This window comes from Silene latifolia, chromosome 7 (genome assembly GCF_048544455.1).
Source record: "Silene latifolia isolate original U9 population chromosome 7, ASM4854445v1, whole genome shotgun sequence".
Lineage (NCBI taxonomy): Eukaryota > Viridiplantae > Streptophyta > Magnoliopsida > Caryophyllales > Caryophyllaceae > Silene > Silene latifolia.
Genome location: NC_133532.1, coordinates 100,229,325 through 100,249,007, shown reverse-complemented (window position 1 = coordinate 100,249,007; position 19,683 = coordinate 100,229,325). Strand labels below are relative to the sequence as shown.

The 19,683-nt window shown below is 36.9% G+C and overlaps 1 protein-coding gene and 1 pseudogene across 3 annotated transcripts; one reads left to right on the top strand and one right to left on the bottom strand.

Annotated features, from left to right (window-relative positions):
• Positions 1 to 1,342: 1,342 nt before the first annotated feature.
• LOC141592398 (F-box protein CPR1-like) lies at positions 1,343 to 8,335 on the bottom strand. 3 transcript variants are annotated; one of them, XM_074413036.1, is made up of 6 exons: positions 6,660 to 8,320; positions 4,682 to 5,040; positions 4,270 to 4,576; positions 2,237 to 2,282; positions 1,794 to 1,832; positions 1,343 to 1,545 (listed from the first exon to the last, which is right to left on the bottom strand). In XM_074413036.1, the coding sequence occupies exon 1, from the start codon at positions 7,945 to 7,947 to the stop codon at positions 6,739 to 6,741; it is 1,209 nt and encodes a 402-aa protein (XP_074269137.1). In that variant the 5' UTR covers positions 7,948 to 8,320; the 3' UTR covers positions 1,343 to 1,545; positions 1,794 to 1,832; positions 2,237 to 2,282; positions 4,270 to 4,576; positions 4,682 to 5,040; positions 6,660 to 6,738. The 3 variants fall into 3 exon arrangements, with proteins under 3 accessions (XP_074269137.1, XP_074269135.1, XP_074269136.1); XM_074413034.1 differs by lacking the exon at positions 2,237 to 2,282 and having other exon boundaries at positions 6,660 to 8,335; XM_074413035.1 differs by lacking the exons at positions 2,237 to 2,282; positions 4,682 to 5,040.
• LOC141590415 (V-type proton ATPase subunit a3-like) lies at positions 3,916 to 5,178 on the top strand (annotated as a pseudogene).
• Positions 8,336 to 19,683: the final 11,348 nt, after the last annotated feature.

Genomic DNA, 19,683 nt, shown 5'->3' with positions numbered 1-19,683 from the left:
TGGTTGCATAAAGGAAATGCAATTCATGTAGGCATTCCAACTTTGATATGTAGTTTACAGTTAACCACAATAAACTCTAAATAAAAGAAACCAAATTCTATAAAATATTCTGTAAAAATAATGTTAATTTGATCAATTGATATGATCAACTAATTGCACTTATTGATTTAACACATGTTATATATTCAAATGGGTTATACTCAATCATGGACATGATTTACTTAATCATGGACATAATTGACCAATTTACCCTTCCAACAACTCTAATTTTTCAATTTTCTTTCTCTATTCAATTATCCCTTTTGAATTTCACCACCTCCTTCCTCCACCTCTACCACCGCCCTACCCCGCTTCTTCTTGCCGCCGTCAACCTCCCATTCCATCGCCTCCCTTCACCGATGATGCCCACATCATCGCCGTCGCTCTTCCTTCGCCTCCTTGCACGCACACATCCAATATAGATCGGACCACCTTATGCCCCCACCGTTGACCATATGAGCCCCCCCCCCCCCCCCTCTCTCTTACTCGACACACCAGTAAAGACCCCTCACCTCTTGCTCGATATGACCACCGTCCCAGACAACCGCAATCGTGACCTGCCTTTGATGCCTCCACCGGCCTGACCACCATCTGAGAGCACCTCTCCCTCCCCCCGGCCCTTGCACGCGCCTGCCTCTGACGCCTCCACCGACTTCCCATACCATCACCAGCGCCCTCCCCTGCCACCCCTGTCCTCATAAACCGTAATTTCACAAATTCTAATTTTATCTCTAACTCTAATCTAATCATTACACAGTTATTTATCTTTTTAATTTAATACAAAGGAGGATTTAATCAATTGATTAAAGAATCATTATTTGATTATGAGAATTACGATTAATAATTGAGTAATTTGATGAAGATTTGATTAATTTAAGAGAAAGAAAGTTAGAGAGATTGTTATTCTTTGTTCATTAGAATAAGGGTAAGTTATGGGAAAAAAACCCATAAAAAAAAGTAAAATCTATACATAAATGAGCAATTACGATTCAAATTATCAAGAAATTTGATTAGTATGGAGGTTGCATTTTGCTTTTTGAGAGAATTGAATTTTGGAGGTTTTTTTGTTAGGGGTATGCAAACAGAAATTATTGTGCAAAAAATATTGTAATGAGTAAAAATCGTACTACAGAAATAAATTACGTTAAAATAAAGAATTATTATTTCCACTAAATAAAAGCTTGCTTATACGAGTGCTTCCGTTAACTGAGTGAGGCCTTAAACGAACATCAATGAAAGTCCTCCTATGCTGTGGATTTATGAATTCACATAAAAAAGAAGGATAAACAAGGACAACCAGACGAAGAGCAAGAAGATCAACATTAGACTACATCACTCAAATCCATATCAATAACTTCGCATAAAATGTACTACTCTTTGCAAACATGACATTAACTGATCAATGAATCCTTCTGAATGTTCTTATGTAGGTAAATAATATTCTGTGACATGATGGCTTTCCTACCAATTAATGCAATTATTGATGGTCTTTTCTTCTGCAGTATCCTGTCCATCCATAGACAAAGAAATTTAAAGATAAATCAGTAATTATTGTGTGAAACGATCTCACACAGTGAAACGGTTCCCTTGCGTAGAAACCACTCATATATTGATAGCAATAAATGAGTTGTTTTTATGCAAAATAACCGTCCTACTGTGTCAGTCCTTCCTATTCTGTAATTTCTGAAGATAAATCGATGATGACCAAAATGTCCATACAAACATTTATGTAGTGAAAATGAGAGGTCACATACATGAGCCAACCACAAATCTGCTTGTAATCTCGGTTAGACCTGTCAAAAGAGGATATTGAGGTCAGGTAAAGCCTCTGTTTCGGGTCAATGGTTAAGGGTCGGGTAAATTGGATCTGAGTGGTTATGTAAGATTAGTTAGGTTCAGTCTCAGCAATAACATTAAATATCAGATGGAGTCTTGATCCTGAAAACAGTTATGGCAATCTCGGCTACAATGCCATCAATACTCAATAGCACCTCAAAATATGATTTGGTAATTGCTACCATGGTTTTAGCAATTGCAAAGTTACATTTCAAGCAAGTCTACTTCCAAACTTCTGAATAAAAGTTTCACCACTAACTTAATTTCGTCAATTCAATGCCAGTATGCTGTGTGGCTGCTAGCTCTCTGGTTATGTATATATTGCACAAAGTACTAAACTACTGTTGTTCGACAGACATACTTCTACATCATCAAGCCATCAAAGTATTGAGTTCTCCAGCTTGAAGCTATAGAAATGCAAGATAAAATCAAAGTTATGTTATCTCATGCTGAAGTGGATAACACAGAGACAAGGTTAAAACATGTGGTAGATGATAGAAATAGACCACAAATGTCAGCGGTTAACACAGAATAAACAAATCCCTCCCTTTCCAAGGAAATGTCTCCAGTCTCCAGTCTCCAGTGGTTCTTGAAGATCAAGCGAATTGTTCGTGTCTTTTACATTGCAATGCATAATTACACAACTCTCCTTTTAATGAGCCAAAGTCTCTTTTCCAGCTTAAAAAAATAAAAAGGCAAGGCCATGTCCATCATTTTTCAAGATCCCGATGTAGTATAAGGTGAGCGTCATTATCGTATACTAAAATATAAAGGCCAAACACCCAAACCTTCCAACAGCACCATATACAGCAAAAACAAGATTACGCTTGTCATGACGATTCAGCACAGACAATGAGACATCTGACATTAATAAGAACATCCAAAGCCACGTGACAAAGATTTATCATCTCAATTTGCAGGAGAAGTATCACATTTCTCCAAATATAAACAGAATTTCTATATCTCACCCCTAAAAGGTACTATTTTACCCTACTCTCAAATCTCCCCTTACTACTTCCCCGCACTCCCTCACTCATCATTTATATCTCTTTGAGATAAGCGAATTAAAAATCCACTAATATCTTACCTACTTCCTACAAATGCACATCAATCTGTATATAAAACATTCTGATTGCTACCAAAATCCTTTGTGAATTCTTGGTCACATTGTGGCACTCCCTATTAAATTAAGAGATCTCGTTAGAACCCTCCAAAGTTTTTAGTGTCCAAACAAAAAGTTCGTTAAGCTATTGTTATATAAGAAAAAGATATAAGATAATATCGCAACTAACTATTGGGCCAAAATTAACTCCAATCTCCAGAAATACTTGCACGTTTCATTTACACTCTTGTGGAGGTATAAAAGGATTGTAAAGAAACTCAAGTACAAAACTGAAGAACAATCGGTTCATTTTACACAATTGTGATGCAAGATCTTATGACGAACTACCTTTTTCAATCTAACAACCACCCCCGTCGTTAGATCTAAGGCCAACATCATTCGAATATCAAGCAAACAGAATGACAGCATAAAGAAGTATCATATGGTATCATTCTTACAATATAGTTCAGTTTTGAGTCTTACAGACAGCATTGCCTTATGTTATTTTCTTGAAAATATAAAAGCTACGGGGCATTAAATAAGCAAACAGATACGTCCGGTTGGAGTAGAGTTTTCTAGTGTGTGCTGTTCAACAACTAGATTAGTATACTTAGCTAGATTAGTATACTTAGCTAGATTAGTATACTTGGATTGCATACAATTTATATTTTGCTCAATTCTATCCTAAACTCTCAATGTTGAGCCATTTATTTCTAAATATTTAAGATTCTTATTTCAGAACTACAGTCATCATTTTCAAAATGTCGACAGTCTACCTAGCTAATGAGCTAAATCTTCATTTCATCCAAGTTTGAGTTGATTTTCACTAATTCTGAGCCTGAATAAAGTCTCTCTCTTATGACAGGTACTCCATACTACAGCAAATAAAAATGTTTCCGGTTTAATTTTCTAGGGAGGAGTTGTTTTGGAAGGAAAACATGGATATGATATCGAGATCAAGAGTAAGCTCACAGAAAGTACTCTACAAAATGAATAGTTCTCATGGAATTCCGTCAATTCCGGCCTTCAAAAGGCGTCCATATATCATATTTTGATAGGGGTGTCCAAAAACAAGTACTTAGGGTCACTGGATTTTAATAACCTACTAAGCACTTTTCATTCAAAAGATTTCAAAGCCAAACCCAACTAGCTGAAAACTTAGAAACAAAATCCAATTCATAAATTGTTAATCAGGTATCCAAAGAAACATGATCAACATTAAAAAATAATAAATAAATAAATAAAAATCAACCAGGTGGTCGATTTTTTTAAAGAAATTACAGCGTACTTACAGCGAGCTTGCTGAGTAAAAGCTTGTTCTGTGGAAAGCTGGAGAGATTTTCTACTCAGCTCAAAAAAATGCAGCAGCTTGGAAGAGGGAAATAGAGTCGGGGCATACTGAAGAGTTCTTAGACACAGCGCTGCTTTCTGCCCAAGACGCACCGGTGGACGCACCAAAAGCATAGCAGCTGGGATCCTTTACTGTTTTAGTACCCAGGAAAAGTATATATTGCATTTGAGAGGTCTTGTTTCGTGTTACCGAAGGAAATGTCTTGTGTAGGCAGACCACAGTAGACCATCCTGTGGTAGATCCTGCTTCTGTGGAGAAGGTTGAGAAAAAAGTGTTTGTCATATTCTATTATGGCCTTATGGGGAAGGGAAAAAATTATCAAGACATGTGAGGCATTTGGAGCTAACCATTACCTTTCTGGTGAGGATTTTGGCAAACAAGCACAAATGTTCAAAAAGGTGTCTGAAAGAAAGCCGAGGACTACAATTGATGCTGGACTTGTGCATCGTGGCAATTTATTACAGACCACTGCTGCCCGGTGAGCCGCTTAAGCAATGGAAGTTTTTGGTGACTAAGGAGAAAGTTATCTACCACACAATAAGCATGCTGAGTATGGATGTCACTAAGAGAAACCTTGTAGCAGAGGGTTGGTCCCCGTTTTTGCAACAAGAGAGGTCCAATTGCATTGCACAGGGCAACATTTGACTCAAACTCTCAAGTTGAAGCTAAATTTCTAGTTCTGCACATAGAGTGTCTCAAGTTCTCCATTAACCTATTTCAGGACAAACAACCTATTTCAGGCCAAATAAATTTACTACCACTTTCCATGAGATTGTTGATGCATATGGGATTGCGAAATATCAAAAAGCAAATCCAGCTGTATTTTCAACCATCGCTTTTCCATTTCTGATTGCCGTTATGTTTGTGTTAGGGACAAGGTATATCCATATTACCTTCAACTTATCTCTGGGATTCTGGGAGAAGAAGTTTGGTATTTAGAAACTCGGATTCGTGAAGATGTTTGGTGGCCGATATGTCATTTTGTAATGGCAGTTTTCTCAGTTTACACTAGCTTAATCTATTCAGATAGTCGGAGATATCATGGAGATGATGTTTGGTGATTGATATGTCATTTTGAGAATGGCAATTTTATCAGTTTACACTGGCTTAATCTATTTGGAAACTCGGAGAGTCATGGAGATGACGTTTGGAGGGCGATATATCATTTTGATAATGACAATTGACTCAGTTTACATGACCTAATCTATAATAAGCTTTTCTCCATTCTAGTCGTTTGGCCAGTCAGCATATGACTGTCGTGATATTTCGTGCAAGGATGCAACAACATATGGTTACATAGAAGTAAGGGATGCATGCCCTTATGGTGTAATAAAACCAATATAGCATGGTTCTCGAGGTGAACAGCCTTTGCATGGTTGCTTACTAAATTTTGCACTTAATTAGATGGCGAGAGAAGGAACATGTTTCATAGCAGCTGTGTATATGCAACAATTCAGACTATATAAGCATACCTGCCTGTCCATTATGCTTTGCAAAAACGGAATAAAAATTAACAGAACATCATGTGTATGCACTTTATACATAAAAGTATCATGTTTGATAAGTGCGGTAACAAAAGAAGATTATAGCCTACTCCCTCCCAGTCACTATAATGTTCCCTCTTTCCCAAAACGGATTATTCAACTAATGTTCCCCTTTCTATTTTTAGAAACTTTTACTCTTATTTTATTCATTCCTCTCTCCTATCACCAAACCCCACACAACTCTTTTACTCCTATTTTATTACTTTCCTTTATGTTTTGGCCCCACAATTCTTTATTTAACTACTAATAATTCATCCCTCTCTCGTATCACCAACCCCACATAACTCTTTTACTCCTATTTTAATACTTTTCCTAAAGTATTGTGCCAAAACCAAATGGGAAGATTATGATGAATGGGAGGGAGTATAATACAAGAAATTTGAACATAAAAAAGAAATTGTACTAGTAAATGCACAATTAACCACATAACCACAATTATCTATTCGAGAAAGGAAACAAACAAACTGAGAAGCTTACCTCAGTTTAAAAGGAAGGGTAAAATTGGAAAATCAGAGGTAAATTGCGCGGGATTGAGTAAAATGGTGCGTGGGATTTAGCAAATACGTAAAAAAAAAAAACCAACATCGTGTGTGTATGCACTTTATACATAAGAGTATAACAAAAATCATGTTTAATATCTGCAGTACCAAAAGAAGATTATAGCCTATAATAGAAGAAATTTGAACATAAAAAGGAAATTTGACTAGTAGATGCACAATGCAACAGGTAAACAACATAACCACAATTATCTATTCGAGAAAGGAAAGCACCAAATCGAGAAGCTTACCTCCTAAGTGTAGCTGCCTTAATCTTGAGGCTAGATTGTTTTAAGATTTGTTCCACAGAGTTTCGCCTTCTATGTACAGTCATTTTAGCAGAAGGGGATTATAACCCTGGAATTTATTATCGAACATTGGTCTGCCTTCCGTGAACAAAGCAAGACTTTCAAAATATGTATCCATATAAAGTGAGGATGATCTAGCATCAACCATTCCCAAAACTTTTATCACAACTCCACTACGACTAACCAAAAGCATCAAATGCATTCGATCACGATCACTAAACGTCTCATCAGTAACAAAAACTACCACCTCTTCACTTTTCCTAAAGCCAAATGCCATAGGTTTCGGATATCTATCAGGGAAATCAAGATTGCAGGTTGCAGTCCATGACTCCACTTTGCCATATTCTCTCATGACCCACACTGACCAAATATTGCTTCCAGAAATCGTTCTAATCAATGCAAGTTTATCTCCACACTTTCCCACTTTCATCAAAACTCCATGTTCACTATCACCATTCTCTGAACACAACGGCATTTTGATCTCACCAAATAATTCATTTTCCACACTAAACACCACAATTACACCTTTACCTGAACCACTCCACCCTACCCAATGCAATGCACCACGCACAAAGCACTGAGAAAACCCGAGCTCGTGAATTTGATACTTTGGCATGAAAGACTCAACAACCCTCCATGAGTTGGACCTAAGTGAGTAAACCTCGACAATACCTGGTCCCTTAAAGTTAAGAGTCACAGGGCATTTGTAATAAACAAGTCGAACCACTTTAAAATCGTTTGTGAGTGAATCAAACCCAAAGCCTAACCCGATCCAAACATCAGTAGAAACATTGTTAGCCCTAGGAAGCAGAATTGACTTTCTAATAGAGGGATTCCAAAGAAATATATTATTAGAATAATGACATTTACAAGGAGCATTAGACAAGCAAATGACACCATTACAAGACCCAACAACATTCAACAAACACCCATTATTAACATGACAATCATATGTAACTGGCATATCAATTAAACAAAAATCCCCATTAAAAGAATCATCATCAGGATGTAAAGAAAAGTAGTGTTTGTTGATACCATGTGTATAATACTTGAGGAAGATGAATGGGTTGTTGTGGCCAACTCTTTGTATATGGGAAACTATGAATGATGGTGTAGTAATGAAAGAAAGTAGGCATTTGCAAGTAGATGCACATAATATGAGGGTTTTAATGGGTAATTTTGACAATATTTCAACCAAAATCTCATCTGGGAGACCTCTCAACTCAGACATGATTTCAAGGTTTATCAACCCGATTATGATTATAATTGTGTTCTCCCTCAAAATGGATCAAATTGGTGTGAAATAAAGAATACAGGTAAATATAGGGAGAAGTTGGAGAGAAAGCAAGGGAGATAAAAGTGTGTGTATATATTTGCTACTTCCCCGGATAAAATACCTAATAATGGTGATGAGAACAATAATCGCGAAGGTGGAGGAATATGAATTGTAGAGGCGATGGAAAAGATGGTGGTGGTGTTGAGGACGTGGACTGAAGAGACGAAAGAAGAAGGGGCTCTGGACTTTGGAGGACGTTAACCGTAGTGATGGTGGATTGGTGGGTATTGATTGCAAAGGCTGTCAAGTATGGGGAGGGTTTTGCAATTTTTATTAGGGAAATCTACCTAGTATAAAAGCTAAGTTTTTTTAAGGCTTTCCATTATTAGCTGAAATTTTTTAGAAATTTGGCAACGTATAGGACCCACCAAGTTTTATACACCATTTAATTACCCTCCTCTCATCTCATCTCCTCTCCTCTCCTCCACCCAATTCAAATATGAAAAATTACTCCGAAGAAAACGATTTTGAGTTTATTTTGCACGTTTGTTTATAATAAAATCAATGTATTAATACTCCATATAATCTAAGCTAATCTAATTTGAATTAATATAATCTAATTCTTTTAAATGATCTCAAGAAAGTGATTACAAATATTTAACATCTAAAAATTACTTATTTTTTTTGAAAAAATTGTTTTAAAATCTTCCAAAAAATCCGAAAGCTAAATTGTAATACTCCGTATTTATGAGTCTTGGGGTACTCTATCGAGTAGGCCTTACTCTGTCGAGTAAGGGAGTTTTGCGATATAAAATAGTTTCGACATTTGGGTACTCGATCGAGTAACTAGGGTACTCGATCGAGTAAGGGGAACTCGATCGAGTACCTTAGCTACTCGATCGAGTAGCCCATTCTTGGGGTTTTTTGTCGGGTTTTGTTAATAATGCGATTAAAGTATAAAACACTTCCGTCATTGTTTCCAAATCACTTTTACAAAACCTAAATTTCCGTTTAAGAGAGAAAGCAAACAAGTTCATCTTCTTAATCGCATTCTTAGCAATTCCGGAGTTCGACGGTCGATTCTTGTCGTTGTTTATACCGTTGAGTTCCTTGCGTCGAGGGTAAGATCTATGTACCCTTTTTATTGTCTTTCCTTTGATTTGGTTAAACCCTAATTTTGGGATTGGGAGTTTTTATGATTTGTTATGGTTAGATTGTGATTATGTGATTATGTGATAGGAGAAGGATTTGTAAAGGAGAGGTTTTGAGACAAATGCTAGATCGTCGATGATTGTGTTGCTTTCCGGGTAGGATTTCTACTCGATTAGTCCCATAATGGGATGATTGTTGATGTGTTAAGATTGATTGTTTGATATAGTAATTGTATTGTGACTACCGTGATTGTGATTGTACAATCGTGATAGATTCGGCGATTGTTGATTTTGTGATTGTGATTGGTTGCCTATGGTTCTCGAGATGCGTTCTCGGCGGAGTGGAGTCACTTGCGGGAGTGGCTTCACGCCCTAGTTTCGCCCTTCGTGGAACCCGCCACGGAAGGGGATGTGCACATTAATGGACAGGGGTTATCGCTCACTATGTGGAGCGGGGATTTGGTGGGTACGGCCGCGGTCCCCCATCGGGCGGTCGTCCAATGGGACGATCGGTGATTGAGATGATTGGAGTTGGTTGGTTGTGTATGTGTGATGCTTAAGTCGCTGCGCTTATCTTATTGTGACATGTATATTAATTGTGTGATTAGTACTGACCCCGTTTAAATGTTTTAAAAACTGTGGTGATCCATTCGGGGTGGTGAGCGATTGCTTGCGGTATATCTTGGATACGCGTGGGATCTAGCTGGGGATGGAGTCATCACATATCAGAGTCTTTAGTCTTCCGCTGTGTTTGTTAGGACAGTTCCTTTCAGTTGGTTTATAGTTTGAGAACAATTGTATTTTGCTTACAGTTGGTTTTGTAATGTAATCACTTAAACTTATTTAATAAAGTATGTTTCTTCATTGTCTTATGATTATCATGCCTCGGGTAACCGAGATGGTGGCATCCTTATACCTGAGTGGTCCTGGTAAGGCACTTGGAGTATGGGGTGTTACAAATGGTATCGAGCGACGATCCCGAAACCTCGTAACCAATGAATCTAATGAATATAGGGAGTCAATTAAAATGAACCCGGGTAAAGGTTGTAGGAGCTAATGCAAAGGCTTGGGAGACGTCCTAAAGTCGCGAACTCGCTCTACGATTTTGAACCGGTCACCATGGGATATGAGTCGGGATCGCTATGTGTTTATTTTGTGAATTGTGTAACAATATGGTGATGTGTGGCATGTATAAGGGTGATTTTGTATCTTTGTGGGTTGAAAGCATGTTGGATGATATTTGGTTTACCATGTTGATTGGAATAGTTGGAAAAGTATGTGAGAATGACGAATGATGTGGTGGAAAAAGGAAATAGTTTATATGTGATGAATAATGATGTGTAGGATGAATGATTTATAATGAGGCAATCCTAATAACATGTGGATAGGGGTGTGATAAGATTTATTTTCATAGTTTTGTTTTGCGTAAAGCTATATATTAAGTTCGTATAATTGTCTACTATCGTATCATATGCGCTTGTTATTAGTCAAGTATGTGATTGAACTAGATGAATTGATTGGAAAAGATGAAGTGGCAATTTCGTAAGGATATGAATTTCTTGATTATGGAAGTGTTTATGTGATGAAGTGGATTTGTAATGTTGTTGTATTAGCAACATGGAAATAGGATTTGTAGTGTAAGGGTGTGGTTTGTGTCATGAAAAGTTATGAAAATTAAAAACATGCGGGTAATACATGATTGAAAGTTGAATGTTATATGAGCATGATAGATGGTAATGTTTGGCTTTTGGTAAGTAGTAACATGAAGAATAGAGGTTCAATGATATGTGTTTTGTATAACAAATTGGATGAAAAACATGATGGTTGTTTATAACGTGGCACTTGATAACACGAAGTAGATTATTATGTTGATTGTATGAGGAGTCGCGCAGATTTGAATGCATAGTTGTAATCATAATGTTGAAATAATAATGAATGCATAGTACGTTGAGGGTATGTGAGATAACATGCGGGTAGTATTCACGAGTCTACATGATTCGATCGAGTGGGTATTTGTCGTTATTTTGACCAGAATCGTGTTGTTGGGCACTCGATCGAGTACCTCGGGCACTCGATCGAGTATGGGGTCACTCGATCGAGTAGCCTGGCTACTCGGTCGAGTAAGTCGAGATCGAAGGTCTGTTTGGGTTCTGAAGTCGGGGCACTCGATCGAGCATGTTGGGCACTCGATCGAGTAGCCTCAACTCGATCGAGTAGGTTCCGTACTCGATCGAGTGGGTCTGTCGGGTCATATGCGTGTTTCTGGTCATATGTTTATTTTTGACATTCGTTGCATATTACGTTTAATCCAAAGGTGTTGTATTACTTCTTTATGCATTGTTTTACGTATGTGTTGGTCCTGATGCGTAAGTTACCCAATCTTATGATGTAAAGAGTGGCACTTATGATGAATATGAGTTCGGTGGGGAGGACATGAGTTATATGTGATTATGATAGATGGTGGAAAAAGAAAAGGAAGATTGGTATAGTTTATTGAGGCATAGAGCACGTTTTGCGAGACGGGATGAGTGATATGATTGTGTGTTGAGTAATGTAAAAGTAAGAGAATATGGGCAAGGGATGATGTGAGTATAATGAACGTGAGAATAAAAAGATTGAAAAGTAAGGATGCGGATATTGGCGACTTGAGATGTGTAAAGAATTATGGAAGGAGATGGTTAGAAATAGAGTTGAGTAAGGATATATGTAGTGAAAGTGCGTTTTAAAGGAGTTGAGAAGAGTAGTATATAGTGAACTTTGTGGAGATATGTCGCGAGGTGGATTTGGGAGATTTGGTTTATTAAGAGATGAAACTATTGTGTGATTTCCTTGGGCAATTAATGGTACAAAAGGAATTCTGATTTCTAGAGAGGTACAAAGGAGATGCAATTGTTAGAACAATGAACGTTGATTTTATGGATAAACTAGAGGCAAGGGTGATTAATGGCATAATAAGATAATATTTATGGTAAGAAAGAGTGAGATGATATCGATATGAAATAATGGGATTTGAGTTTTGGAGCAATGAAAAGATAATCGGAGCACTAAAGAGTTAGATAGAAGTAATAAGGAGTTGAGCTATTAATGGTATTTTTGAGTATAACGAGAAAAGAAGGATAAAAGTAAGTTGAGAAAAAGTTCACCGGAGTTATGTGACATAAAGTAAGGAATCGTCGAGATGTATGATACTATCAAGGGTAAGTAAGTTAATAGTTATACAGAAGTTTCGGGACAACATGATTAATCATGAGTTTCGAGGAATTAAGGGAGTATGAAGTTGGTGGAGTATTTGCACGATACGAGATTTTTGGTGGAGAGTTAGATGATGATACAATTAAGGATAGTATTGGGAAGAATGTTGAGGTAATTTTGTTAATGGATTGGATGTTCGTTATTTGGGATGTCAACCAAAGATAGGAAACAAATCGTGATGTTTAGAGATGAGTGTAAGAGGTTTGATGCCCGGACAGCGGTAGTGTTATGGTTTGTGACTAGTGGTTAAGGGTAATGGTATATTAGAAAGGTAACAATTCTAAAGAGGTTGATTTTGCGAGACCAGTTGATAAGTACAGATTATGAAAGAGTATAAGATGTGGTTATATGAGGCGGTTGTTAGTAGTTGAGTATTAATGGTGTGGCTACATTTGGCGGAGGGTGATGGATATGCGAAAGGGAGAATATGTTATGAGGTGTATACGAGTTAAGCTCGGGCGACTGGTAACCTATGTTGAGTGGTAACTTACGTGGTCGGGATTGACTAGTTGGTTGTGATTACGGGTCTATGATATGTGTAAATGTTTGTGTGAGGTTCTGACCTCACAAGAAGTGGTATGGTGTGATAATTATAAAGTTGTTTTATGAATGTTCTGTAATATATAGGTTGGACACGGTAATTTAATTGAATAATATCCAAAAAGGTAATAACTTGATTAATTTGACATGGCTAGTTATAATTTTATGTGTATTAATAACACATGTGTATTCCGTGAAATGGTAGAGATGATGTTCATGAGATGCTTATCTGTTTATCCATATAATATGTCGCGTGGTGATTTAATAAAGTGGATTTGAGTAAGTTTTCTTGTCCGAGAAGTTATGCTCGATCGGTGTTTATGGGAATCGTATGCGATTGTGATGTCTATCGGTGTGGTTGTGGTGCCTCGGGTGGTGATCCGGGCACGGTACATAATGTTGTGATGCGGGTATTTTCGCACTACGGTGTGGCTGTTGGTGGCGGTGTTGTGATGCCGTCACGGTTGTGGTGGAGTAGGCGGGATGATTATGATTCGAGTTTCGAAAGTGCATACCAGTTATTCATAGTTTGTTGTTTTGTTTGATGTTGCTCCTGCGAGTTTCGATTTAGACAGATAGACATTGTCTTGTTTATTGATGTTTTCTTTACCAGGTTAAGTTGGGAATGAGGGTATAATATGATATGAAATAGAGTCGTATATGTTTTCGTTGTTGTCATGGCATAGTGATGTTCTATTGATGGGACACGGTTGTGAGAGGTTATTACTGATAATTTTGATCTTGTTCTAGATAAGGCTTTAGTAGACATGGTAATGACAAGTGGTCCGTAGAACATGTGTGGTAATGATCCGAAAGTCTGCAGTGGTTCATAATCTTTTGTTGGGACAAAGGAGTGTAGGGTGTTGGGGGAATTAGTGTCATATTAGGTTATGTATGAGTCTTGCGGTAATGAAGGAAAGAACTGGAGGATCTAGTGTGAGTATACGTAACGAGTGTGGATCGTGAGTTATGCGTTTGGGAGATAGGTGCTTTATATAGAGAGGTATGTCATGTTGCGGTAATGTGGAAAAGTTGAAGTTTTGGGTTAAGATAAAGATTTTGAGGTATAGGTTAGGTGGTGTGACGAATGAGTTGAGGTATGAGGAATGTTTAAGTAAGAGAGCCTTGGATATATGCATGGCGAGTGTTTAGATTATAAGTGGTTATCTTTGACATGCGGTGGTGATGAGGATAATGACACGATATAGCTAGGATTTAGTATTAGTGAGTTACGAGGACGTAACATTTGTCTTAAGAGGAGTAGGATGCGATAAAAGAGAGTTTCATGGTGGTGCATGTTGTAATATAATTGGAAGTAGAGTGTTAGCGTAGCGTAAAGGAGGGATTTGTTTTGTGGATGATACTTATAAAAGGCCATGGCCGTACTTGTAGTAGAGTGATGCTTCGAAGTGTGAATATTTTATATAGTGTTGACAGTTGGAGGATGGTGTTATTCGTCTGAGTAAACTTCGAGGACGAAGTTCCTTTTAAGGGTGGTAGAATGTAACATTCCGTTTGATGTTATGAGTATTTTGGTAGTGTATGGAGTTAGTGTTGAGAGAGATATAATGGAGTGGATACGATATCGTGAGCCATGTTGTGGAGGTAGGAATAGTTAGTGGAGTTGGTGTTACGAGTTCATGTTTGGGTTGGAGTTTTGTTTTGAGTTCTTAGTCACGTTGTTGTGTCTTGATCGAGTTAGTATGTTTGTTTTCATGTATGGGTTGAACTTTGGGGACGAAGTTCTTTTTAAGGAGGGAAGACCGTAATACTCCGTATTTATGAGTCTTGGGGTACTCTATCGAGTAGGCCTTACTCTGTCGAGTAAGGGAGTTTTGCGATATAAAATAGTTTCTGACCTGTTGGGTACTCGATCGAGTAACTAGGGTACTCGATCGAGTAAGGGGGAACTCGATCGAGTACCTTAGCTACTCGATCGAGTAGCCGGTTTACGGGGGCTGTTTTGTCGGGTTTTGTTAATAATGCGATTAAAGTATAAAACACTTTCGTCATTGTTTCCAAATCACTTTTCCAAAACCTAAATTTCTGTTTAAGAGAGAAAGCAAACAAGTTCATCTTCTTAATCGCATTCTTAGCAATTCCGGAGTTCGACGGTCGATTCTTGTCGTTGTTTATACCGTTGAGTTCCTTGCGTCGAGGGTAAGATCTATGTACCCTTTTATTGTCTTTCCTTTGATTTGGTTAAACCCTAATTTTGGGATTGGGGGTTTTTATGATTTGTTATGGTTAGATTGTGATTATGTGATTATGTGATAGGAGAAGGATTTGTAAAGGAGAGGTTTTGAGACAGCTGCTAGATCGTCTGATGATTGTGTTGCTTTCCAGGTAGGATTTCCTACTCAGTATTAGTCCCATAATGGGATGATTGTTGATGTGTTAAGATTGATTGTTTGATATAGTAATTGTATTGTGACGGCTGTGATTGTGATTGTACACTGTTGATAGATTCAGACGATTGTTGATTTTGTGATTGTGATTGGTTGCCTATGGTTCTCGAGATGCGTTCTCGGCTGAGTGGAGTCACTTGCGGGAGTGGCTTCACGCCCTAGTTTCGCCCTTCGTGGAACCCGCCACGGAAGGGGATGTGCACATTAATGGACAGGGTTATCGCTCACTTTGTTATGTGGAGCGGGGATTTGGTAGGTACGGCCGGTCCCCCATCGGGCGGTGGTCCAAAGGACGATCGGTGATTGAGATGATTGGAGTTGGTTGGTTGTGTATGTGTGACATTAAGCTATCTCGCTTATCTTATTGTGACATGTATATTAATTGTGTGATTAGTACTTGACCCGTTTAAATGTTTTAAAAATCGTGGTGATCCATTCGGAGGTGGTGAGCAGATTGCTTGGCAGGTATATCTTGGATACGCGTGGGATCTAGTCTGGGATGGAGTCATCACATATCAGAGTCTTTAGTCTTCCGCTGTGTTTGTTAGGACAGTTCCTTTCAGTTGGTTTATAGTTTGAGAACAGTTGTATTTTGCTTACAGTTGGTTTTGTAATGTAATCACTTAAACTTATTTAATAAAGTATGTTTCTTCATTGTCTTATGATTATCATGCCTCGGGTAACCGAGATGGTGGCATCCTTATACCTGAGTGGTCCTGGTAAGGCACTTGGAGTATGGGGGTGTTACATAAATTTAACAATTTATTTCAAAAAATTCTCTTTAAAAATCCTTTAACACAATATAGGAAAAACATGTCATTAAACCATAAAAAACTTATATAAAAATAAGATTTAGGAATTTAATTGATAAATATTCTTCAAAAAATATCCAAGTCATTTAAATTTAATAGATTTGATTTTCGTTCTTAGAAATATTATATTGTTTTGTCAAAAAAAAAGGGAAGATTACATTCAAAATATGGGATTTTTTTAAAATTAACGAAATTAAGTTTTAAATAAATGAAAAAAATAATTTAAACGTAATAGAGGCAACGAAATATAGTAAAAAGAATATTATTTAAAAACAAGTACTTATTTATATTGAGTAATTTTATTTAAAAAAACAATACTCATTAGATCTATGATATTCATTAATAATTTTATAAAAAATAAAAAATCAACTTTTAAAAAAATAATCATCAGATCTATGAGAAATTGAATAGAAAAAAATCACAAAAACATGAACAAAAAATGAAACAAACATAGCTGATAGTGAGAGAGATTGACAATTGGGTAAACATTATCGAGTAAGGAGATGATATATTGTTTAAAGAATGAGGATTATAGAGAGAAATTATAGGGACTATGAATTCATGAGATTTACGAGAGATAAAAGTTGAGACGGAAGTGAGAGAGTGAGTTTCAGAGAGTGATATAATGACGGCGACTGGTGAGGGTGTGTTTGATGAGAGAGAGAGCGAGGGAGAAAGAGGCGTGTGAAGTATGTTTTTGGAAGTATGTTAGGTTAGCATTACTATTAGGTGAAGATGAGGTCTTTGGCGATATGTGCTGGGATTTCAATGGGTTAGTTTAAGGTTGTTTAAGCCTATTTTAATCATATTTAGATTTTGAGCCAACAGTTTGTTATTGAGCCTATCTAGATTGACACGAGTAAGACGGATCACCCGTGAGACGGTTCATTTCTACAAATAAACTATTTATCTAATACTAATAAGTAAGTTGGTTTTATATACAATGAAACCGTCTCACCGTGTAAATCGTCTCATGTAATAACGATTGTATTAATGTTATTGTCTTTACTATATTCGATATTGTCGATTGATATTCTTACTTATAATTTTGTATATTTGAATTTCAATATTTCTACATTTTCTCCATCATAATTTAATAATAACAATTGTTTAACAAGTAACCCCGTGCAATTTTTTGCACGGGATTAAAACTAGTTCTTTCAAAAAGGCTACTCATACACGAGGTCTATGAAAATCTTATACACAACCAATTAAATTGCGTCCTCCGACATCTATGACAAATTTGAACGGATACAATTCAACTAGAACCAAATAAAATAAAATCTTGTTCAAAGAAAGATCTGTAAACTTGAATTGCTCCAAAGCACGTCCTCTATCATATCGCCACAAACAGCTTTTCACAAGAGGATCATATGATCTTGAGCCTTGGCGAGAGACGATTTCATCTGACCAAATTGAGTGCAACCAACAAATTGACAACATATGTAATACCACATAACGATCTATTACGAAACTGATCTTCCGCATCTTCACCATATGAGGAACGACCAAAGCGCTCTAATTTATATTTCCAATAGAACTAAAACCTAGAAAAACAAGGACTGGAAAAACTCCGAAAATAGAGACAGACAAACGGATCTTACCAAAAAGGAGACTTTTATTGATTAATTCGTAAAATTTCATACTAAAAATTGATAAATAAAGCTTTTTGGGGGCTTACCATCGATCAATAGTCGATGAAAGCCCCAAATTTGATTGATGAAGGCCATGGTTTTTTTAGAGAGAAGAGGATTTTTTTAGAGAGAGACTTCTTAATATTGAATAAGTGGGTTATTGATTTTATTTAGGGTAATTTTTAATTTTCTTTGTTTTACAATTGTGATTTATTATTATTATTGTTTTTATTTATTTTTTTTGTATTATTATTATTATTAATAAGTATTAATGATAATTATTTTCGACTTCTCCACTTTTATTCTTAATCAATCAAAATCGTATGAACCCTAATTTCATTGGATTGATGAACCCTAATTCATTTGATCAGGTCATTTTTTATTAATCAAAATGTAATCCTAATCAATGTAAATCGAATTAACCCTAGCAGTATCAATCGAATTAACCCTAGCATTATTAATCAAATTATAATTCTATTAATCGAATTAGCCTTATTCCTAATCATTTAAAATCGAATTAGGGAAAAATGGAAAAAAATTATGAACCCTAATCAAATTGAAGAACCGTAATTCAGTTTATCAAAATCAGTTTTTATTAATCAAATTGTAATCCTAATCAATAAAAAAAAAAAAAAAAAAAGTAGTTGTTGTTGTAAAGGTTCGAACACATGTTGACATTAGAAGCAAGTAAATTTTTACAAAGAGACTAGTAACCAACTAAGTTAGGGTATTAGCACATACATTTATTCATTATATTATGAATCTATTGTGACACTCCCACATACTAAAGTGCCTTACCAGGACCACCCCAGTATATCAAAGTTACCAATCCAAAACACAATTACTAAATTATAAATGATTAAAGTTTACATGATCCAAATCCAAAACCAAAGTACTACTACGAAAGTCCAACAACTAAGACTGAATGCTAAATCTCTTAACAGCGGAAGCTAGAGTGATGACTCCCCACGACGCCCCCATAGCTAGTGAACATCATCACCTGTCACAATCTGCTCACCATCCCCGAATGGATCACCATAGATTTTACAAAACAACAACGGGGTCAGTTACTGTATAATCAAAATAAGACAAGTACAAAAGGTAAACTGCTGATCATCATCCACCTCCAACTCCCGATATCACATAGTAACTGACTACACACTAAAGTGTGTAGCCCTGCCAGATTACCCATCGCAACAGATAATCCTCACCGCCAGTGGGGGACCTCAGCCAATCCCCACCTAAGCCCCGCTCATCAACGAGTGATAAGCCTGTTCATTAATGTGCACATGCTCTCCTGTGGCGGGTTCCACAAAGGGAGAAACTAAGGCGTGAAGCCACTCCCGCAAGTGACTCCACTCAGCCGAGGACGCATCTCACGAACATCTCCATCAACCATCACAACTCCAACACCCAACTCCAAATCAACAATCAGCAGATAATCATAATATCACATCGTACAACAATCACAATGAAATCTTATAACAATCAAACAGTAAACCGAGTAGGGAAACCCTACCTTAGCACAACTTCAATGAGACACAAGTAAAGCAATCTAGAAAGGCTCCTCTACGAAGTCCTCACCTAACAACAATCACATAAACTCCAATTACCATATGCAAAAACCCCTTTTCCCCCAATTCACAAATTAAGGCAAACCCTAAAAGATCAATCAAAGGAACTAATGAAATCAAGGACTTATCGACAACAATGATACAATGAATGATGAAGAAGACTTGCTAACAATCCACGCACTCGAGAGAGATTTGGAGAGGATTAGAGTTACGGTGAAATGTTTAGGTTTTGTGAAAATGATAAGAAACTGTTAATCCACGATTATATAACTCTAATCCTTTCTAAATCAAACCGCGGAAATAACACCCGTCAGACCGGA